Raw genomic sequence first — 20,157 nt, forward strand, 5'->3', positions numbered from 1 at the left:
TCTTTTTTCATTTCCTAAAGGCTGAGGAAATGATGACCTTGCATTCCTGATGTTTCCTTTAATTTTCAGTGAGTTTTACTGGCTTTAGTGGCCTGACCTGCCTCAGACCACCTCTGCTGTCACTGATGACCTGAGTGGTGAGTCAGTAGGAGGAGTGGATGTGTGGAATCCATCAGGAAACCCATGCCTTCACTTGGCCTCTCTTACTCTGGGAGTTAGATCTAATTCTGCAGTTTAGTGTGCTTCTGGTGATAAAAGTTAATCCTTATTTGTGTAACTAGTAATACAAGGAACATTTGGGGTGCTATCTATCTTATTCCTTTGTCTTACTTCTCAATTAGTTAAGACTGTGGTCAGGGAAGAGAGTTCATTCAACAGAGTATCACTAGTATAGAATTCACTTAATACGAGTCCTAACTTTTCAGATTTTAAGACAGACCTTTTCTCCTTGCAGGTGCCCCATGGAATAGTAGAGAGGAAAGCCACGGACGGGGAGAACAGTGCTTCCATCATGGTGACACTGAAACTCCCTCATGATGACATTCAAGGGTCATTTTTTGATTTGTTTTTGTTTTGGGGTTGAATCACATGGTGCACAGGGCTTACTCCTGACTCTGTGCTCAGGGGTCACTCATGGTGGGACTTTGGGGACTATACATGGTTTCAGAGATGGCACTGGGTTGGCTGCATGCAAAGCAAGCAGCCAACCTGCTACTCTGTAGTATCTATTTGACCTTTCAGGGGTCAACATTTTTGTGTGAATTGTGAAGTGTGTGTGTGTGTGTGTGAGTGTGTGTGGTGTGCTTGTATGTGTGTGTGTGGTGTGCTTATATGTGTGTGTGTGATGTGCATGTTGTATGAATGTGTGTGCTGTGCGTGCGTGTGTGTGTGTGTGTGTGTGTGTGTGTGTGTAGGGGGACCTGGATCAACACTCTGTGATGCCTAAGCCTCATTCTCATGTGGTGCTCAAGGTTTGTAAAAAAATTACAAACGCGTGCGCTCGTGTTCGGTGCTCTTGAGCCGCTGTGTATGGACTGGATAGGGATGGCTCCTCCTTGTGCTCTGCTTCTGTGTGTACCGCTGTGCTCTCTTCTGTCTGTCTCTCTGTCTCTGTCTCTGTAGTCTCTCCTCTGGTCTCTTCCGACCTCTCTGTCTCTGCTTCTGTGTCTGCTTCTGTGTCTTCTCTCTTGCTTCTGTGTCTTCTCTCTGCGCTTTTGTGTCTTCTCCTGTGTCTTCTGTCTTGCCTCTTTGTCTTCTCTCCACTTCTGTCTCTTCTGCTTGCTTCTGTCTTATCTCTGCCCCTTCTCCTCGCTTCTGTATCTTCTCTCTACTTCTGTTACAGTCTTAGTTTATATAGCAATCACATAGGGCGGTAACACAAAGGTGGGTTGAAGATTAACAAATCAACAAAGAGGGGTAAAACCACTTCTCCAGGAGATTAACAAAATCCCATCTAAGGAGATTACTCCAGATTACTAGGAGATCCACTCAAGGGTAGGATCCAAAGAAGGATGTGTCACTTTCTTCCTTCCTCAGCTAGTAATCCAATTAATTAGCTGTAGTAAATCTACTTCAAATATTTCTAGCAATGTCATTCTGTATGAGCACAGTAAGAGATATATCAAACTTAAACTTTGGTTCTTCCTGAGGACATTCACTATATATTCCGGACCACAGTCCTCAGGCCAGGTTAGTCTTCCCAATCCCAGCAGGGTCTTAGTCTCGTTGTTACTTTTGGATAATGACAGCATTTGTCTATGACCATGCTCTCAACTTATAGTTGGGCATTGTGGTGCTTTGGCTTGGCCCATTTCAATGCCAGAGTAGCTCACAGCTTGCCCTGGGTCCATTCCGTCCCTCATCAGGACCCTGATTTTGGGTGCTAGAACTAAGGGCAACTGAGTTGAGAAAGCAGATGCCCCGGAGTAAATATTATTGGAGTCAATTAGCTCCCATGTTACAAAGCATAATATTAACTGTCTTCCTGTGTCCATACAGAAAGGACATTGCTTTAAGGTAAACTAAGTTCCCTGCAGCAAGGCTAAAAGGACAAACTCAATGTTATCCTACAAGGGTTCACTCTTCTGGTGGTGCTGAAAGGACTATCTGCAGTGCTGGGAACTGATCCTGGGTTGATTGTGTGCAAGGCCAGTGTCATTAGGCCCTGTACTACCTCACTTATGCTACTGCTATAGCAGTACACTTGCAGAAAAAATAATTTGGTATAGTGCTGAGAGCTCTAGCAGTTATTTAAATGAGCTGAGTCACCACCTTGCTTTATAATTAAAGAGCATCTTGCAAATCTTTACGGGTTCATAGCATTACCTGGGAGAAGCGTTAATCCCAGTTAGGCAGCATTCTTAGTTTTAGGGCAAAATCAAGGCTATCCTTGAAAACTCCTCCAAATGGTGATTGAAGTCATTAATTCTCAAGTGCCCAGGCTAAGACTGCACCCCCAAGATGATGAAAGAAAGCCCTTATGAACAAGTACAGTCTCTGTGGAACTTGCTTAAAAAGGCTGAGTCAGAAGAATTCAGACCTACGGGCAAGTTTCCCACGCAGTACAATGACTACCCACAGAGTTTGCATCCAGATTCAGCTCTTCAAAACATTCTGTTCGAACTCTCTCTCTACATAAACACACAGTACTATTGCCATTATTTCGAGGAAACGTTTTAGATTTGTTGCAAACAGGATCATTTCTAAATCCTAGCTCGTGGCCCCTGTGAAGAAGTACACCCTCCGACCCACTCCCCATACCCACACAGGATTACATTACTGAAGCATTAAGTTAAAACACACTCCACATCTGTATTTTACCAACCCATCCCATTAATAGGCTTCTTCTTTACATTTTTAGCGTTTTGTTTTTGGGCTACCCCTGCTGGTGTTCAGGGCTTACTTGTGACTCTGCTCAGAGATCTCTCCTGGCAGGGTTCAGGGAATCTATGGGTGCTGGGGATAGAACCTGGATCACCTGAGTGCAAGGCGAGTGCCCTACCTGCTACACTGTCTCTCTGGCCCACTCTTCTCTGCTCAATTCCCTTCCCACCTCCCTTTATCTACTGTTTCTATGGCCAGGGTTGTATAAGCTAACGGTTGTGGTTTGTGCTGGAGGATGAACATGTGTTTGCAGTGCCCACACAGCCAGCTATGGTGTTCCTGGGGGTGGGGGCATATACTTTTAGGTAAGGTGCTTGCACTCATGCACTCTGAGGGTGCCACACCTGCCCATGGCTCATTGCTTCCATCTGTGATGTTCCTCTGGGAGGCCGCACACTTTAGCGTAGCGCTCACACAAACCTGGCCACAGCATGGCACAGATTCTTGCAGTGCCAGGAGTCCCAACAGCAGAGGTATTGGGACTGAGTTCAGTGCCTAGGGGAAGCATCAGGGGTCAAATCTGTGGCCTCATATCCACACAGCAGGTACTTTTGCCCCTGAGCCACGCAGAGGCACCCCTTCATCCCAATACCACTTTCATAGCAATTGTTTTCTTAAGTTCTATGATTCAGTCAGGATTGCACATTGCATTTAGTTGTGGTGTCTTGAAAGAACCACTGCAACTCCATTTTGGAAAGCCAGACTCCGTTTTGTGCCTGAGGGTCATGAGTTTACAACCTCATAAGAAAAACATGCCAGGGGCTGGAGCGATAGCACAGCAGGGAGGGCGTTTGCCTTGCATGCGGCCAACCTGGGTTCAACTTCCAGCATCCCATATGGTCCCCTGAGCACTGCCAGGAGTAATTTCTGGCAGTGCTCAGCCAGGAATAACCCCTGTGCATTGCCGGGTGCGACCCAAAAAAAAAAAAAAAAAGGAAAACATGCCAGACCCCAAGGGCACAGACTTAAAGGCCCAGACATCTGACAACAGATAACTAGGATGATTCAAGCAAATGTAACAAGATGTGTTAACTACTGTTTTGCTTCTGTACTCTCTGCTTGCTTGCTCAAAGTCATAAGAATGTACCTGGCAGGGGGCACCTAGACATGCAGGCATGCATCCAGGCATGGAGGCAAGAGGGCAGAGGGCTTAAAAATCTCTCCCAGCTGGGGCTGGAGAGACAGTACAGCGGATAGGGTGTTTCACAAGGCGGACCCGGGTTCGATCCCTAGCATCCCTTATGGTCCCCTGAGCACCACCAGGAGTAATTCCTGAGTGCAAAGCCAGGTGTAACCATTGTGCATCGCCGGGTGTGACCGAAAAAGCAAAAAGCAAAAAAAAAACAATCTCTCCAGAGGGCAATCCTGGTTTCAAGTCTCTTAGGCATGTGAACCCTCAGCACTGAGTCTCTAGTGCTCAGAGTTCCAAGTCTCTTTGGCTTATGACCCCTCAGTGCTGAATCCCTTATTTGAGTGCCTTCAGCGCTGAGTCCCTTGTATGAGTGTTTTGGTGTGTGAATAAACCCTGAAAAATCTGTCCTGTGTGTCTCAGTCGGTGGCTGGGCTCAGGTTTGTGGCCACTTAACATTTGGAGGTTCACTGAGCTCTCTGGCTACCCAAGAATCTCCATAGTTTTCCTCAGCCCGGAAGTTTCATAGCCTTTGTTTTTATAATAGTGACATTTTTGTAAGACTTGGGCTATTGCTTTGAGGAACAGTATTCCTCAATTTAGGCTTACCCTGTTGTTTCTTCATGATTTAGATTTTGCACTTTGGGCAAAAATCCTACATGACGTTTTCCCTGTCCTCATGTCATGGCAGCAACCGTGTGCTTCGTTGCTCCCTTACTGCTGCTGTGAATTCTAGTCACTTGGTTAAGATTTTCCAAAACAAACACATACAGGAATCAAAGTTTCTAGAAGTATTATGTGAGCTTACCTGTTCACATACATCACGGCACATCTGGTTGTCTTTTGAATGACTACAACACAGTGCACCTAGGGAGAAAAAATAAACACCTGATGTTGCCGATTGTTAAACAAGATGCTTCATTAGGCCAAACCTGTAAAATATCATTACTGGTAATGATCAACCTTTACTGACCCTGATGATAAGCCAAGGACACTGATTCCTTTGGGGACATGACTCCTGCCTCCAAAAAGCTGCAACAGAAAGGACTCATGTGATAATAGCTACTTTCTATATGCCAAAATATTGTTATTTTACTGCTGCAGGGGAGCATGCCTGGCAGTGCCTAGTTATCAGCTGCCAGTATCTAATTGGCCATGTGGTTTCAGGGATGCAACTAGAGGTGTCTTGAACCACATCCAAGGTCCGGTGCCAGAGCGTCATGCATGATCTCATTTAATCCTTTCAATTTTACCCTATGGACTGAATTCTATTATCATTCCTAAATACAAAGTTAAATGAGACAGAAAGGCAGTGAGTTTTACTTCAGACATGATGCTTATAGTATGCCCAGGTGCCAATTCTAGTGAAGTCAGAACTGAGATCCTGCATTCCAGGTAAAATCCATCGTGAATCCAGCTGTGGCATCATTCATGTGAAAAGCTATGTCGAAACGAATGGCTTAGGGAGAGTTTCTAGTGACAGTAAACGGAGCACCAATTTTTCTAAGGAACACCATCTGGGACACGAGAAGAAATGCGTGATTGAGATGGGGGAAAGTTTTAAACAAGAATGTTAAGCTTGAACAGTCAGAGAAGAAGGTTAATCACAGGAGTGGCATGCAGCACAGTCAGGTTAGACTGAAGATTGGAAAAGAAAATGGATTTACTAACTGGAAGCCACTCAGTGACGTATACAAGGTACTTATTTGTGTGGGGTGTGTGTGTTTTGGGGGGGGGATGTTTGGGCCACATCCAATCCACGTGCCCTATCAGACCTATCCCCCAGACTAATGGGTACTTTGTATGGAGCTGGCAGAAGTGAATAAAATTATAGCAAACACAGTAAATCTAGGCTGTATATTTACATAGGCTCATGTTGTGGCAGCAACAGGGAGAGAATAAGTGGTACTAAGAGAGATTTTTAAAAAGGAGGATGCAGGGTCAAGGGAAGTTTACTTTTACTCATCAAAAACAATTATTGCAGTGTAGGTAGTTATAATAGTGTTCAAGTTTATGGTATCAATATACAAAATGACTACACCCCAGGACCTCCACTGTGCCCATGACCCTCCACCATTGTCCCTATGTCTCTACTATTCTGATCTTTGCCCTCCTTCCCACCCCATCAGTCATTTTTGACTGGTCTGTCCCTGGCTTGAAGGGCTCTAAGTATCAGAAGTGTCTCTGCTATCCTGCACCTTCTTACCCAGATAACTCAGTCCGGGGATTGGCCATGCCAGAAGGGTAAGTCATGTGATTAAAGGGATGGAACTAAAAAACAACAAAAAACAACAAACAAACAAAACCCAAACCAAAACAGGAACTGTGGTTCAGGGCTTGAGCACAAGCCTCACACAAGTGCTCCCTGACACTGCAAGAAAATAAGCACCAGGCATACCCAGTAGTGTTGGGGGAGGGCACGTGATGCCAGGGATCAAATCCATAGCCTCTACATGCTCCACCATCTGTGTCACAGCTCACATGCACTGGGTTTCCGCCACAGGAGATGGGCCTGACACGCAACTCCAACATAATGGGGGACTGGGGACTGAGTTCAACCTCAAGGCCAATGACCCAGCTATGGGAGGAAACCTCAGGGGCACTTGGGGCATGGATGCTCAGTGTGGCTTTTCTGTGCCTGAGACTGCGAGGACAGGGGACAGGAAGCCCTGCAGGTCTTCTCATGCCCGCACTCTCTATGGCGCTTGGCCTCTTGGCCTGCATCCTTGTAATAAACTCTCCTGAGTTCTGTGAGTCAGTCCAGTGGATTACTGACTCCGAGGAGCTGGGGAAATCTGGATTTAGAGCAAGTTGGTAGGAAGTGTGGGCCTGGGGAGCCCTCCCCCGACAAATGTTACTGAAATGTGAATATGACCTGTCTTATTGAGGACCATGTCCTTTAACTCTGGTGTCTAACTCAGGGTAGTCACCACCACAAAGGAGTTGCTTGTACACTCAGGTGTTGAAACAGAGTACAAAGAAATGAGGTGGTTGAATAAAAGAGATGGAGGTTCAGTGTAAAGGCACTGTGTTGAGGTGAGGGCACAACTGTTATGCTCTGACATTATCCAGATGATAGTTTGATGGTGGGACAAAGTCTAAACAAGACCAAAGGACAGAAAGCCACTGATCAATTAAAAAAGGAAGTCAAAACCTTCATTTTTCACAGCAAAATAGAGATTAGGTTTGAAAACAAAAAAAAAAAAGAGTTGAGATGGGGCTTGTACTTGAGCTGAATTTGTCAAGGCCTGGAGTAGGAAGAGGAAGCCTCAGGAGAGATGTTTCTCAACTTTGGGTCCTATGATTCACTTTTATGAGTTATTCATAATTATCCCTCAAAAGAAATTGTTTCAATTCAAATAAGTTGAGAAAGAAAGGCTTGGAGATAGTCAAAGAAAATTTTTACTTCAGAAATTGTGACACCTTTAATACATTAATATGCAATATTAATTTGCTATAAAGGATCTAAGTAAGTGAATTTCTCAAAGAACAGGGCATTTTTTTGTGCCACTTACTGCATTTTAAAATGCTAGTTGGAGAAACCTCAAATTCAAGACGGGGACAGATGTTGCCAAGCAGCATTACAAGCCAGAGAAACTCATAAACTGGTGACAGAGAGAACCAGCAGGGGCATATTACTATTCTAGAGTAAATCAAACTAGGAAAATGTTTTCTAAATGGGCAGCAGGGGGGCTAGTTGATCAGGGGCTGTCTAGACTACAAAGTAAAACGAGAAAAGAAGATGAAAATATTACATTTTAAGCAGCAAGATTTGACATAATGGTTTCAAATAAGTAAACCTGCAACCATCTCTTCAAATGAAATCGAATACAACTTCAACATATAAATGAAAGCAAAACTAGATCATATAAAATTCCCACTAAGTATAGTTATTGTCTAGCAACTTCTAATTTGAGGCACAGCCACATCAGCTCTGACGCTTTCTCAAAGTGCCCCTTCTGTCACGCCATGCCACATAGGCTCTCCCCACCGTCGAAGATTCAGTTATGTCCCCAGGCTTATGAGACTAGGGAAAGTGGTCTGGGGCCCTGGTGCAGGGTAGCTCAGTGATAAAGCACTGGCCTTGCAGATAAGAGGCCTTGTGTGGGATCCCAGGCACCCCACAATGTGTGGAACCATCCAGGCAGCACTGGTTTTGGGGATCCCTGGCACCACACCCCAGGGCTTGCTTTCTGGCACACGGCTAGCACGTGTGTGATTTCCCACAACAGCAACAAAAGAGAAAGGATGGGGAAAATAAATAAATACTGTTTGGACTGGGAAGGGCAGGCAGTGGGGAGAAAGGGCTCGATGTGCTCTTCTGAAGCCCCCCTTAGCCCTGCTGCCACCCGCCCTCTGATACAAAGGTCACGGGAGGGCAGACAATCCTGCTGATGTTGTGCAAAGATAACTGAGGGTAACATGTGGTCCCAATAAGCACAGGCTGAGCAAAAAGGCAAACAACCAAGCAGACCAGGGCCTGACTTGGGCTGAGGAATATTTGAAAAACAGTTTCTTGGAGCAAAGGTCTATTTAGAACTAATACCAAAAGCACGCTACAGCTGAAACTATAGTAGTAAAGGTTTTGTTGAAAAAGAGAAGCCTACATAATTCTTCTCAATTTAATGGTGATGGCCAAGGGTAATACCCCAATACAAATTTTTATAAAGAAGTATTTTTCTTACACACACACACACACACACACACACACACTCTGGACTATAGAAGAAAAAAGTGATCTCCAACCCCAGTGGCCTGCCAGAAACTGTGTTGACATTTTGGCATTCTTAACCCCTACTCCTCCCCCAACCCCCCCTTCCAAGGCCTTCTAAGAGTTCTAACAAAACAGAATTAGAGAGGACAGCGGAAAGTTCTCTGGGAGTAACTCCCTGCCCCCTCCCAGCCAAGCATTCCTCTGTAATAGCACATTTCCTCCTTCCGAGACCACGGCCACCCTCCCGAGCAGGCTGAAGCGCCATCACATTTTCCATATCTTCTTAACCTTTGTCATTATATACTGAAATATGTATTTCTTTTTTCTTCCTTTGAAACAAACAAACTTTAACAGAATTCTTAGCTCTGCATATTTTTCAAGAAATACATGTCGACAAGGTCGGAGAAAGCTCAATGGACTAAGCCTAAACTTTGCAAGCAGGGGGAAGAGGTTTGATTCCAAGTACAGCACAGTCTCCTGGGCACTGCTGGGAGCAACCCCCAGCACAGGGCCAGAGTAACCCCAAGCACTGTGGAGTGTGGCCCCAAAACAAAAGAAAGAGGAGTCTGCAAATAAACAGCAATTGAAATACTTTTATTAAGAAAGGGAAGAAGGGGTGCGTGGGAAGGATCATACAGCTGGTAGAGCCCTTGCTCTTGCACACAGCCAAACCAGGTTGGATCCCCAGCACCACATATTGTCTCCCAAGCACCATCCAGAGTGATTCCTGAGCGCAGAGCCAGACAGAAGCCCTGAGTGTGGCTTGCCCCCAAAGAAAACAAGAAAGGGAGGATGGGTACCCAGGGATGCAGCCTCCAACATCCACCCATGGGTTTGAGGACCATCACATCCTCAAGCCCGTGCACTGAACCATCATCTGGCCTAGTTGAGGGGGAAAAAAAAAAGGAATGGGAGGAAGGAACTAAAATATGATTCATGTGGCAATTGAAAGTCTTTTTTCTCTCTCTTTTATGAGCTATGAAAATGGATTAATTGGGTCATTCAATTCTTACAGTGCAAAAACACTGACCAAAGCCTAATGTTTTCTACAGGAAAAGACAATGAATTGTAGATATGTTTTGTTTTTATTTAAAGAAAAAATTGGTTGTTTTTGTTTTTGTTTTTCAAAATCAAGAGACTATTTGTTTCAAAGAAGCTTCAGGTTCACAGCAAAACTGACTAAAGTTCCCAATATACCTTACTTTGGCTTTGTTCCCTGTAAACTTCCCCATAAGAAATGTTTGGTTTTGGTCATTTGATTCTAACATGGTCTTAAAAAAGTTTGAAGCTCTGTTTATTCTCATAAAAATGGAACTGAACTGATAAAGGTAAAAATAGTTCAAAGTAGAATGATACTGAATGAATAAAAGTAAAAAGCACAGCTTTAAAGACATGAACCATTAAAGACATGAATGCAATATTCTGCATTCTTATCCAAAGTCCAAAATTATAAAATTAATTTTAAAAAGCTGACTTCTATAGTCATGGATATTTGACTTCATGCAGCACTTATGTAACTGAGAAATACACATGATAACTTGTCCAATAATCAAAAATGTCAAATATGGCTGCTGGTTTGGATCATATGCACTAAAGATTGACAAATGAGGAAGAAGTACATGCGCCAGCAACACCAGAAAAATGTGACCTCTAAGACCAACCAACTGAAAAAAACATACACACCCTAATGTAAAACTCAGAAATAGTCATGGAAGTACAGGGCTTTTTGAAGTTAAGAGAGATTTTTGCCACAGAAGCCACCCAAAAGCTGTAATTTAATTTAGTTAAAAGCCATTCTTAGTATTTTTTCCCTAAAGAAAGTATAGAGTTCCCTTAATGTCTTCCTAATGGAGTACTAAAACAGTGTACACAAACACACACACACTCTCTCTATATATACATATATGTGAATATATATGTATATATATTCAGGGGGAAAATTAAATCTGAACTGATGCTGGAAGAAAGTTATTCTAAAGAAAAAAAGAAAAAGTATGCTAATTTAAAAGTTCTGGTTTTACTTTTATTATTTGTGAAGTCTTATTTTAAATCAAATTTTTACTTTCAAAACAGGCTAAAAATATGACATCACTTTTTAAACATTAATTTACAAAATGCATTTTCTTTTTTTATTTTTTGGGCCACAGTGGTGCTGCAGCTTACTCCTGACTCTATGTTGAGGGGTCTTTCCTGGTGGTACTCAGGGTATCACACTGTGGTGCTGGGGAACAAATCAGGGTTGGTCTCATACAAGGTGAGTGTCTTACCCCCTGTACTATTTCTCTAGCCTCCAAAAACACGTTCTTCAATGGTTACATTTATCCTGTTAAAAATGTCTGTTTGTGGGCTGGGGAGATAGCTCAATGGGCTGGAGACATGCCTGTATGCATCAACCCTGGAATTCTATATCCACCACCTCAGCACCCTACCACCAAGGGATGCAGACGTGGAGGCCTCTGAACATCACTGGGTGGCCTCAGTGGTCCCAGGACTTGGGCTTGAACACAGAACTGTCTAGTCTGCTTAGCCAAGTATCTCTAGAGAGATCCCTAGCATTTTTGGAAGACCCCCTCCCAAACAATAATAAAAAGTGTGTGTGTGTGTGTGTGTGTGTGTATATGGGCATCACCAGCCAAGGAAGAGCTGACCAGTTAAATGGTTACCCACAAAGCCTTCTCTCTATTTAACTTGGCTAACCTTTTGCCATACTCCTTGCTCTGCTTATCTTTCCTGAATTACTAGCAGGTTACTCGCTATACTTTCTCCACTGCTAGCTTTATACCAAGCTAAAGAAAGAGGTAAATGATGTTCACTTTATTCAATTTCAAACATGACTGCCAATTTTTAAAAAGGCCTTTTGTGATTTCACACTTCTATTCAAGGGCCTACAATATCTTCATGCTATTCTAATTCCAATTTTCCAAGTCTTCTCTTCTGACCTCTCCTTCCCTGAACTTCCTTAATTGCTTTTAACAAGGAACACTTATATTAACCTTGAATATGGCTTTCTGCCAGTAATACTTTTTTTTTATTAGTTTATTTTTAATTAGAGAGTCATCGTGAGGCTACAGTTACAGATCCATACATCTTTGCGCTCATGTTTCCCCCATACAAAGTTCGATAACCCATCCCTTCACCAGTGCCCATTCTCCACCACCAGTAAACCCAACATCCCTCCCCCCCTCCCCAATCCCGTATCCCCTCACCCCACCCTGCCACTATGACTGCCAGTAATACTTAACCTTCCTGATATTCTAAACATCTTCCAAATCTCTTCTCAATTCTTCACAGAGCTTTCTTTCCTGACAAGTCCAAGTCATGCTGATCTTTCAGTTATCTAGTACTCTGCTAATGTAGTCTGAGCTAGAAACTTCAGTACTGAACTCTTTTCTCATCATTCCATATATATTAAATACTCAGGGATCATAACAAGCACTTATCAGATGAACATATGTGGAGCATATGGGGATTGAACCCAGATTGGCTACATGCAAAGCATGCAGGCGCCTTACCCACTGTACTAGTATAAACTTCTTATGCCCATTTAGCACAGTGCTCTGCTAAAGAAATTTTAGTTAATAAGCAATTTCTTTAAAATGTCATCTTCTGGGCTGGAGTAATAGCACAGTGGGTAGGACATTTACCTTGCACATGGCCAACCCAGGTTCGATTCCCGGCATCCCATATGGTCCCCAGAGCACCGCCAGGAGTAATTCCTGAGTGCAGAGCAAGAAATAACCACAGAGTATCGCTGGGTATGATCCAAAAGCATAAAAAATAAAATGTCCTTTTCATGATGAAAACGTACCAACATTTTAATTTCTCTATTGTCCAATAACATACTATATAGTGAACAACCCTTAGTTTAGCAAGCTTCAGACTTCAGTCAAAAGTTAAACTAGATCCAGTCCTATATTCAGGCACCGAGGTTTGCAGTCAGTGGGTGGTCACACACAGCTGACGTCAGCATCATGTCAGAAAGAGTTGGGGCTGGAAAAGTTGAAGTTTTAGGGTGGTACAGAAAGCATAAGTGAGAAGACAAAGCTAACTGTTGGTATCGTAAGACATGCAGAGAGATATGCAGAGAGAGGTGGAGAGGGGCTCTAAGAAGGGTCTTGGATCCCAGCAGCTGAGTGACTCCCATGGCAGCTGAGAGGTGGCATCGCCTAGAGATTGCCATACACTTCTTAATTAGATGCTACGGAAATAGCCTGTTCCTGAGCTACCTTAGTTTTTATTCCTTTGGGGCAAAAACCAAAAAGAGCCTTAATGTCGTCATTGTGAAATGACAGTATAACAAATTGCTCTTCTGAAGTCCTCCCCCTCGATGCTAACAGCCAGTGTTCTCAGATTTCCTCCCCCCGTGCCAGGCTGCAGACCTCCAATCTATAAAACAAGGGATGGAAAAATATGACTGTCACTCCTAATGGCGCAATCCCTCCTGTATTCGAAGTATTTCTCTCTCAGTTTTTGAGCCACACTGGTGGGGCCGAGGTGCTACTCCTGGCTCTGTGCAGAGGGCCATGCAGTGTTGGTCCCTGAGCCACCTCCCTGGCCCTCCAGAGTGTTTCTCTTCTCACCACACTTTTCTGGAAATCATCTTCATATGTGCGAGGTGCAGCTTATAGCAGTCAGCAGTTTATTTGCAATAAATTTGACTAAGTCACATGACTTTTCTCCAAATATAATATTATTTAGACAATAAATGGATATGTGACAAAATAACCATTATTTTTGCCATGCAGATACTATATATTTAGAAAGTGAGAGTGAATGTCCAAATTCCCCACAGGCCATAAATCCCAAGAAGGCAGAAAACATGGCCCATTTTTGCCTTAATACTTTATATAGCAAGGCCCTATTCTGGCGCTGGCACTGGCACTATTTTTTTTTTTTTAGCTTTTTGGGACACACCTGGCAATGCTCTGGGGTTACTCCTGGCTCTGCATTCTGGAATTGCTCCTGGCGGCACTCAGGGAACCATATGGGATGCTGGGAATCGAATCCAGGCAAACGCTCTACCCGCTGTGCTATCACTCCAGCCCCTGGCACTGGCACTATTAAAGCCCAACAAATATCTGCTGAATGGGTAACTGACAGGTATGAGACTCAGTTCCATTAGCAATGGGCCTGGGGTAGATTTTCCCAATATCCATCTTAAACATACATAAAAATGAAACTCAGGGCTCAAGTGATAGCATAGTGAGTAGGGCACTTGCCTTGCACCAGGGCTGGATCCCTGATACCCCATATGGTAACCCAAGCCCCTCCAGAAGTAATTCCTGAGTGCAGAGCCAAGAGTAACCCCTAAGCATGGCCGGGTATACCCCCGCCCCTGAATGAACCCCATTTCTCCCTGGTTCACTGCCAGTCTTCCTCTAACTTTTCTTCTTCATTTTCCCTCCGTAAATAGGACCTTACCCTTTTGTTTTGTTTTGTTTGGGGGGCACACCCAATAGTGCTTGGGTTACTCCTGGCTCTGTGCTCAGGGATCACTCCTGGTGTTGCTAAGGGTATCACATGGGGTCCTAGGAATTGTATCCAGGGAGAACATGTGCGAGAAAGTGCCCTGCCTACTGTACTGTTGTTCCAGTCCCAATGACATCCCTTTTTTAGACTACACTGGTTAAAGCACAATCTATGAATTATCTTTACTTCTTCCTCACTTCCCACATTGTAATTCCATACCTTGGGTCTCTCTTCTGTCTTCACACCCCTGAGTCACCATTATCTCCTACTTGGATTACTACCTAGAATGCCACTCACCCAGGACCCAGTCTTAACAACCACAGAGGCAGACCAGTGGTTTTCAACCTTCTAAACCTGTCCTTGGATCGGTAGTTGAAAACCATAATGTAAGCTATAAACCAAAGAACACATCTCATACCTAAAAGTCTACTGGTTTCTATCTGTACATGGACTAAAACCCATACTCTTCACATGACATTTTATAAGGCCAAGCCCCAGCCAGCTCTGGCCCATGTTCTTGCTCTGTCTGCTGCAACCACGCTGACCTGTTGCTTCTTGCAGTGGGTAGGTTCTTCACATTCCATGTTCCTACTCCATCTTTCCTAAGAATAACATTCAGATCAAAGTCCCAAACCTTTCATCTCAAAGAAACCTCTCTAGGGGCTGGAGCAAGAGTACGGTGGGTAGGATGCTTGCCTTTCACATGGCCAACCCATGTTTGATCCCGAGCATGCCATAGGGTCCCCTAAGCAGTGCCATGAATGATCCTGGAGCACAGACCTAGGAGTAAGCCACTAGCATAGCTGGGTGTGCCCAATGCCTCCCCTCACCCCCCAGAACCCCCCCCAAAATCAAAGAAGCCTCCCTGTCATCTTTATGTTAAGAACCACTATCCCTCTGATCATAAATTGTTATCATGCGTTTCTTTACAGCACACTCAATACTACCAGAAATCATTTTATTTATCTGCTTATTGTCTATTACTCTTCTTATAGTGTATATTTTTTGAGAGCAGCAAATTTGTCCCTAGAATAAAGTCTGACACAATAAACATTCAATGCTTTTGAATAAATCCCTCTTAAAAATCACATTTATACTAGATAAAAACCACCTCCTAGGTATCAACCCACATGGTGAAAAAATAAATTAAGAACAAAACATTTAAATTGATGGATATAGGACTCAGAGCAGAATGCTGGAATACACTGTCATCTGGCTTGGTACTGATCCCAACTCGTAAGGTAATCTCATTGACAAACTTCACTGAGAAATAGATCCAGTTAAAATAACTGAATAATGTGTGGCTATTAGACTGAGATGGCTTTAATACCTTAGTTGAAGCCTAACTAAGCAAACCCAAACCTAGTCTATAGTGTGTCAAAGTTAAGAGAAAAAGGGCCTGGGATGTAGCTCAGCGGGAGAGAACTGGCATGTATGAGGGCCTGGGCTCAATTCCCTGCAAGGTCAAAAAAAAAAAAAAAGAAATTGAAAACAGGGCCCAGGCACCCCTCCCTGTCCTGCTTGGACAGGAATGACCCCTATAAAAGAAACTGAAACCTAAGAAAGATCAATCACAGTCATCCACGCAAACAAGGGAACAGCGTTAGCTATAACCAGTAACCAGTTATTTTCCTTGTTTTGCTCCCTATTCTCCATGAAGTCCTTTCCATAACTCCTGCTATTTCCAGCGAGGTGCTGTCCCATTGAAGTTGATTTCTGATCAAGTAATTTTTTGTCTTATTTCTCTGTTTGCTTTTTTTGGCCACCCCAGTGGTGTCTAGGGCTTATTCCTGGTGGTAAGAGAGATCATGTGTGGTGGTGGGCATCTAATCGGGGTGAGCTGCCTGCAAGGCATGGGCTTTATCCCCTGTACTACCTTTCCCACCCTCTTTTCAAATTAGATATGCCTGTCATTTAACACTGTATTAGATGCAGTTGGACTGCATCACTGGATGTTTGTACACACTGAAATGATGACACAGAATTAAAAAAATTTCTGTGTGTGATGAGAACTTTCGAATGTGTATGTGCCTGAAGTAAGTAGCTTACTTAGAAAATAAAAAAATGAAGAGAGAGGACAGAGAAGGGGAGACAAAGGGGGGAGTAGGAGGGAAGAGAGGGAGAGAGTGATGGGTAGGGAGAGTGACAGAGAGAGGAGAGAGGGAGCCACCTATAAAAGACAAAAAGAAAGGAAAGAAGTGGGCCGGAGCGATAGCACAGCGGGTAGGGCATTTGCCTTGCACGCGGCCGACCCGGGTTCGATCCCCGGCATCCCATATGGTCCCCCAAGCACCGCCAGGAGAAATTCCTGAGTGTAAAGCCAGGAGTAACCCCTGAGCATCGCTCGGTTGTGACCCAAAAAGCAAAAAAAAAAAAAAAAAAAAAAAAAAAAAAGGAAAGAAGAGACATATGAGGGTGATTCTCAATAAAGTGCTCCCAATAAGAACTTTTAAGATATACCCATTAGCAACTCTCAAAGATGTAGTGCAGTACTACAAAAGTTGCATATTGTATATTTTGTTCATTCAAATAAACATAAAATTTCTGGGGCTGGAGCAATAGCCCAGAGGGTAGGGCATTTGCCTTGCACACAGCCGACCCGGGTTCGATTCCCAGCGTCCCATATGATCCCCTGAGCACCGCCAGGAGTAATTCCTGAGTGCGTGAGCCAGGAGTGACCCCTGTGCATTGCCAGGTGTGATCCAAAAAGAAAAAAAAAAACCAAAAAAACAAAAACAAAGAAACCCATAAAATTTCTAACATCCCTGTTGACATACCACAAAACTCATACCTTTAAGTGTACAATTCAGTTAAAAAAAAAACAACTCTATCCACATATTTGTGCACCTACCACCACTACTGGAATTCTGAATATTTCATCACCCTATAGAGAAATCCCATATTCATTAGCTGTCATTTCCTTGCACCCTGAAAGTTTCCTCACCATAGGAATAGCTGGAACCTTTGCTGTGAATCTAAGGTATTTGGGGAATTCAGAAGCGGGCTAGGGCAGTTAGTGCTAAGTGAAGGAACTCAGAGGAGGAGGAAGACAAATAAATAATTTCACCAAAACAAGGAAGAGGCAGAAATAAAGCACAAGAAAAGCAAACTTAGAATGTTAAGAACAAAATGATTATTATCAGAGAGAGAAAAAGGGTGTAAATTGGGTAAATGGTTATCAAATGTTGGTGGAAGATGTAAATGACTTCATGGTAACAAATAATGTAGTATAAAGAGATGCTGGATTATAAAGCCATGTGCCTGAAACCTATGTAAAGAACCGACCAATATTAGGTCAATAAAAATCTTTTGGGTTGGGGGTTTGGGCCACACCAGGCAATATTCAGGGCTTACTCCTGGCGCTGTGCTCAGGGATCACTCCTAGCAGTGAGTGGGGCAATCATACGTGGCAGGGATGGAATCTGGGATGGATCCAGGGTCAGCTGTATGCAAAGCAAGCGCCTTATCCCTGGTACTGTCTCTCCGACCCTCAATTAAAAAAATCTTAAAATATCCTTAAGACTCAAAGGCAGACACAATGTGCACATTTCAGTGCTTACTATATACTATCTCAACGCCACACAATTTCAACAATAACATCTACTAGAAGATACCATATCTGATCACTGTGATACTAACGCAACTTTGTGCACGCCGGCGCACGCACACACAGGGCTGGGATGAGGAACGTTCAGGATTCTTAACTACTCGCGACTACTCTCTCCCAGTGAACTGAGTAGCTGTGGAATGAGAATCAACAACTAAAATTCGTGGCCCATAATAATTCAGTCTCTTGAACTGAATGAAGCAAGGCAAACTGATTTAGCCAGCAAATCACAGCACCGCATTGTCTCCCCTTGGATTTCCATCTTATGGAAGCTAATTTATTATTGTTGTTTCTCTTTGTTTTGGGCACCACATCTGGCGGTGCTCAGAGCTTACTCCTCAGAGCTTACTCCGGGCTCTGCACTCAGGCATCACTCGTGGCGGGGGGCGGGGAAGTGGAAGGATGGTTGGGGGACAGTATGCGGTGCTGGGCATGGAACACCGGGTCAATCGCGTGCAAAGACTTTAGCCCCGTACTATTTTTCCGGATCCCCTGACAGCTACACCTAGAACCCAATCACAACGAGCTATCTAACTGCAGGTTCCTAACCCAGTTCCTTAACACTGTTGCCAAGTAGTGGAACTGGATAAACCTTCTTGAGATTGGAGGGTGGTTTTGCCCTTTCTAAGCAGGCCCCTCCGTCCTCGTTTTTGCATGGAACATCACCCCAGGAATGCTTACTATACTCAGAGCTCGGTTTTCCTCCCACCCGGAGCAGGATGCACCTCTCCCTCCCTCGGGGACACCCGCAGCCCTTGGCTAGCCCCGCGCGCGCCTCTGCCCGCCGCCGTCCCGCAGCGCCCCCCAAACCCTCGGGGTCTCGAGCGCACGCAGAGCAACCCTACTCCCACCTCCACCCCAGCGGCTGGTGCGGACCACGGTTTAGGCGCACAGCTCGCCGCCCGAGGTCGGCCTCCCGGAGCCGAGGGTCGAGGAACAAGGGACACCCCAACCGGCGGGAAGGCGGCTGCACCTCGGAAATGCCATCGAACCCGCGTGGCGACCGGGGGGCTCGAAACTGGGGTGTGTGTGTTTCTCTCTAGGCCGAGGGGAGAGGCGGGTCAGGGCCGAGGTGCGCAAGCCGGGGCTGACAGCAAAGGCCTCGAACCCGGGTCCCCCCTCCCAGCTCAGCCGACCTCCAAGGCGGGCCGGCGCGAGGGTCCGAGACGGAGCCCTCGGCCGTCCCGCCCCGGCACCTCGGCTCGCCTGCACGGACCCTCCGGCCTTGGCGTCCCCGGCTCTGGGCTGGGTCTGGGGGGTCGCGTGCACCCACCCCCCGTCCCCCCTGCCCCGCGCCATCTTGGAGCGCCGAGACGGCCGCTCCGCACCGGCCCGAACCGCTGCCGCCACAGCTACTCACCCGCACTGCCCGGGGCCAGCGCCCCTGCCACCGCCGCGACCCTTGCCACGGCCACGAGGAGCAGCAGGACGCCGCCCGCCGACGCCCGCACGGTCGCCATGGCCGGGCCGGGCGGGTCCGGAGCGGCGCGGGATGCTCGGACCCAGCCGGGCAGCCGCGGCTGCTCCCGCAGGCCCCGCCCCCGGAGCCCTGGGCCTCCCTCTGATTGGCTGAGACGCGCCAAAGACCCGCCCCCGGCAGCACAGAGTTTCCAAAAAAACCCCAGGGGGCGGGAACGTCCCGGGAACACCCCCCCCTCCGCCCCCCACCCCACCTCCCAGCTTTGCCCTTTGTTATGGCCCAGCGGGACGTCCGCTTCTCTGGCAGTTTCTCCGCAGCCCGGTTCTCCTAAAAGGAGAGTCAGAGGTTGTCAGCGCTGGAAAGGGACCTAGCAAGTCTCGGCCGCCGCCGCGCTGTGCTGCCGGGACTGCCCTGATCGCGCTGGAAAGCGCGCCTGTTAACCTAGGGCGAGCCAAGGCTCTTGGGATTTGCTCCCTTCGGGGATCCTTTGGAGACAGTGTCAGCCCAGAGCTGCTGAGCAGGGGTCCAGGCACAGGTTCACCACCGAATTCCCTCGGAACACCCCACCCTCCTGGTGTCTTTGATGTGCTCTCAGCTCCAATTCCTCCCCGGAAAGGGGCAGGAGAGGAATGCCCCTGTTCCTACACTGGGGAGAGAGCTTTAGGTATGGAGGCTTTAGATGCGGGCCTTGGAAATCAGACGGAGTTTGTACTCTAGAGGGCCAGTCGGAGGGCCAGCGAGAGTGCAGCCTACCAGGTTTGGTTCCCGGGCCGCGCATGGTCCACTGAACACGGAGCCGGGAGACAGCCCTGAGCACCGCCTAAAGCAAAGCTGGAGATGCGTCGCAACTCCGTGCCCCTCAGTTACTTCGGAAAATTGTGAGGATCCCCTGTTAAAGGTCTCCCTCTCTAATGACTACTCTCCTCTTCCCTTGT

The 20,157-nt window shown here is 45.8% G+C and overlaps 1 protein-coding gene across 3 annotated transcripts in view; it reads right to left on the reverse strand.

Moving 5' to 3' along the window:
• Window positions 1-19,326, reverse strand: part of RECK (reversion inducing cysteine rich protein with kazal motifs) — a 79,383-nt gene extending 60,057 nt beyond the window's left edge. For all 3 annotated transcript variants that reach the window (XM_055145273.1, XM_055145283.1, XM_004600233.2), the window contains exons 1-2: window positions 19,163-19,326; window positions 4,821-4,879 (exon numbers count right to left, since the gene is read on the reverse strand). In XM_055145273.1, coding sequence (XP_055001248.1) covers window positions 4,821-4,879; window positions 19,163-19,262 — 159 coding nt within the window. In that variant the 5' untranslated portion in view covers window positions 19,263-19,326. The remainder of the gene's footprint in view (window positions 1-4,820; window positions 4,880-19,162) is intronic.
• Between the last annotated feature and the right edge of the window lie 831 nt (window positions 19,327-20,157).

Source organism: Sorex araneus, chromosome 1 (assembly GCF_027595985.1).
Source record: "Sorex araneus isolate mSorAra2 chromosome 1, mSorAra2.pri, whole genome shotgun sequence".
Classification (NCBI taxonomy): Eukaryota; Metazoa; Chordata; class Mammalia; order Eulipotyphla; family Soricidae; genus Sorex; species Sorex araneus.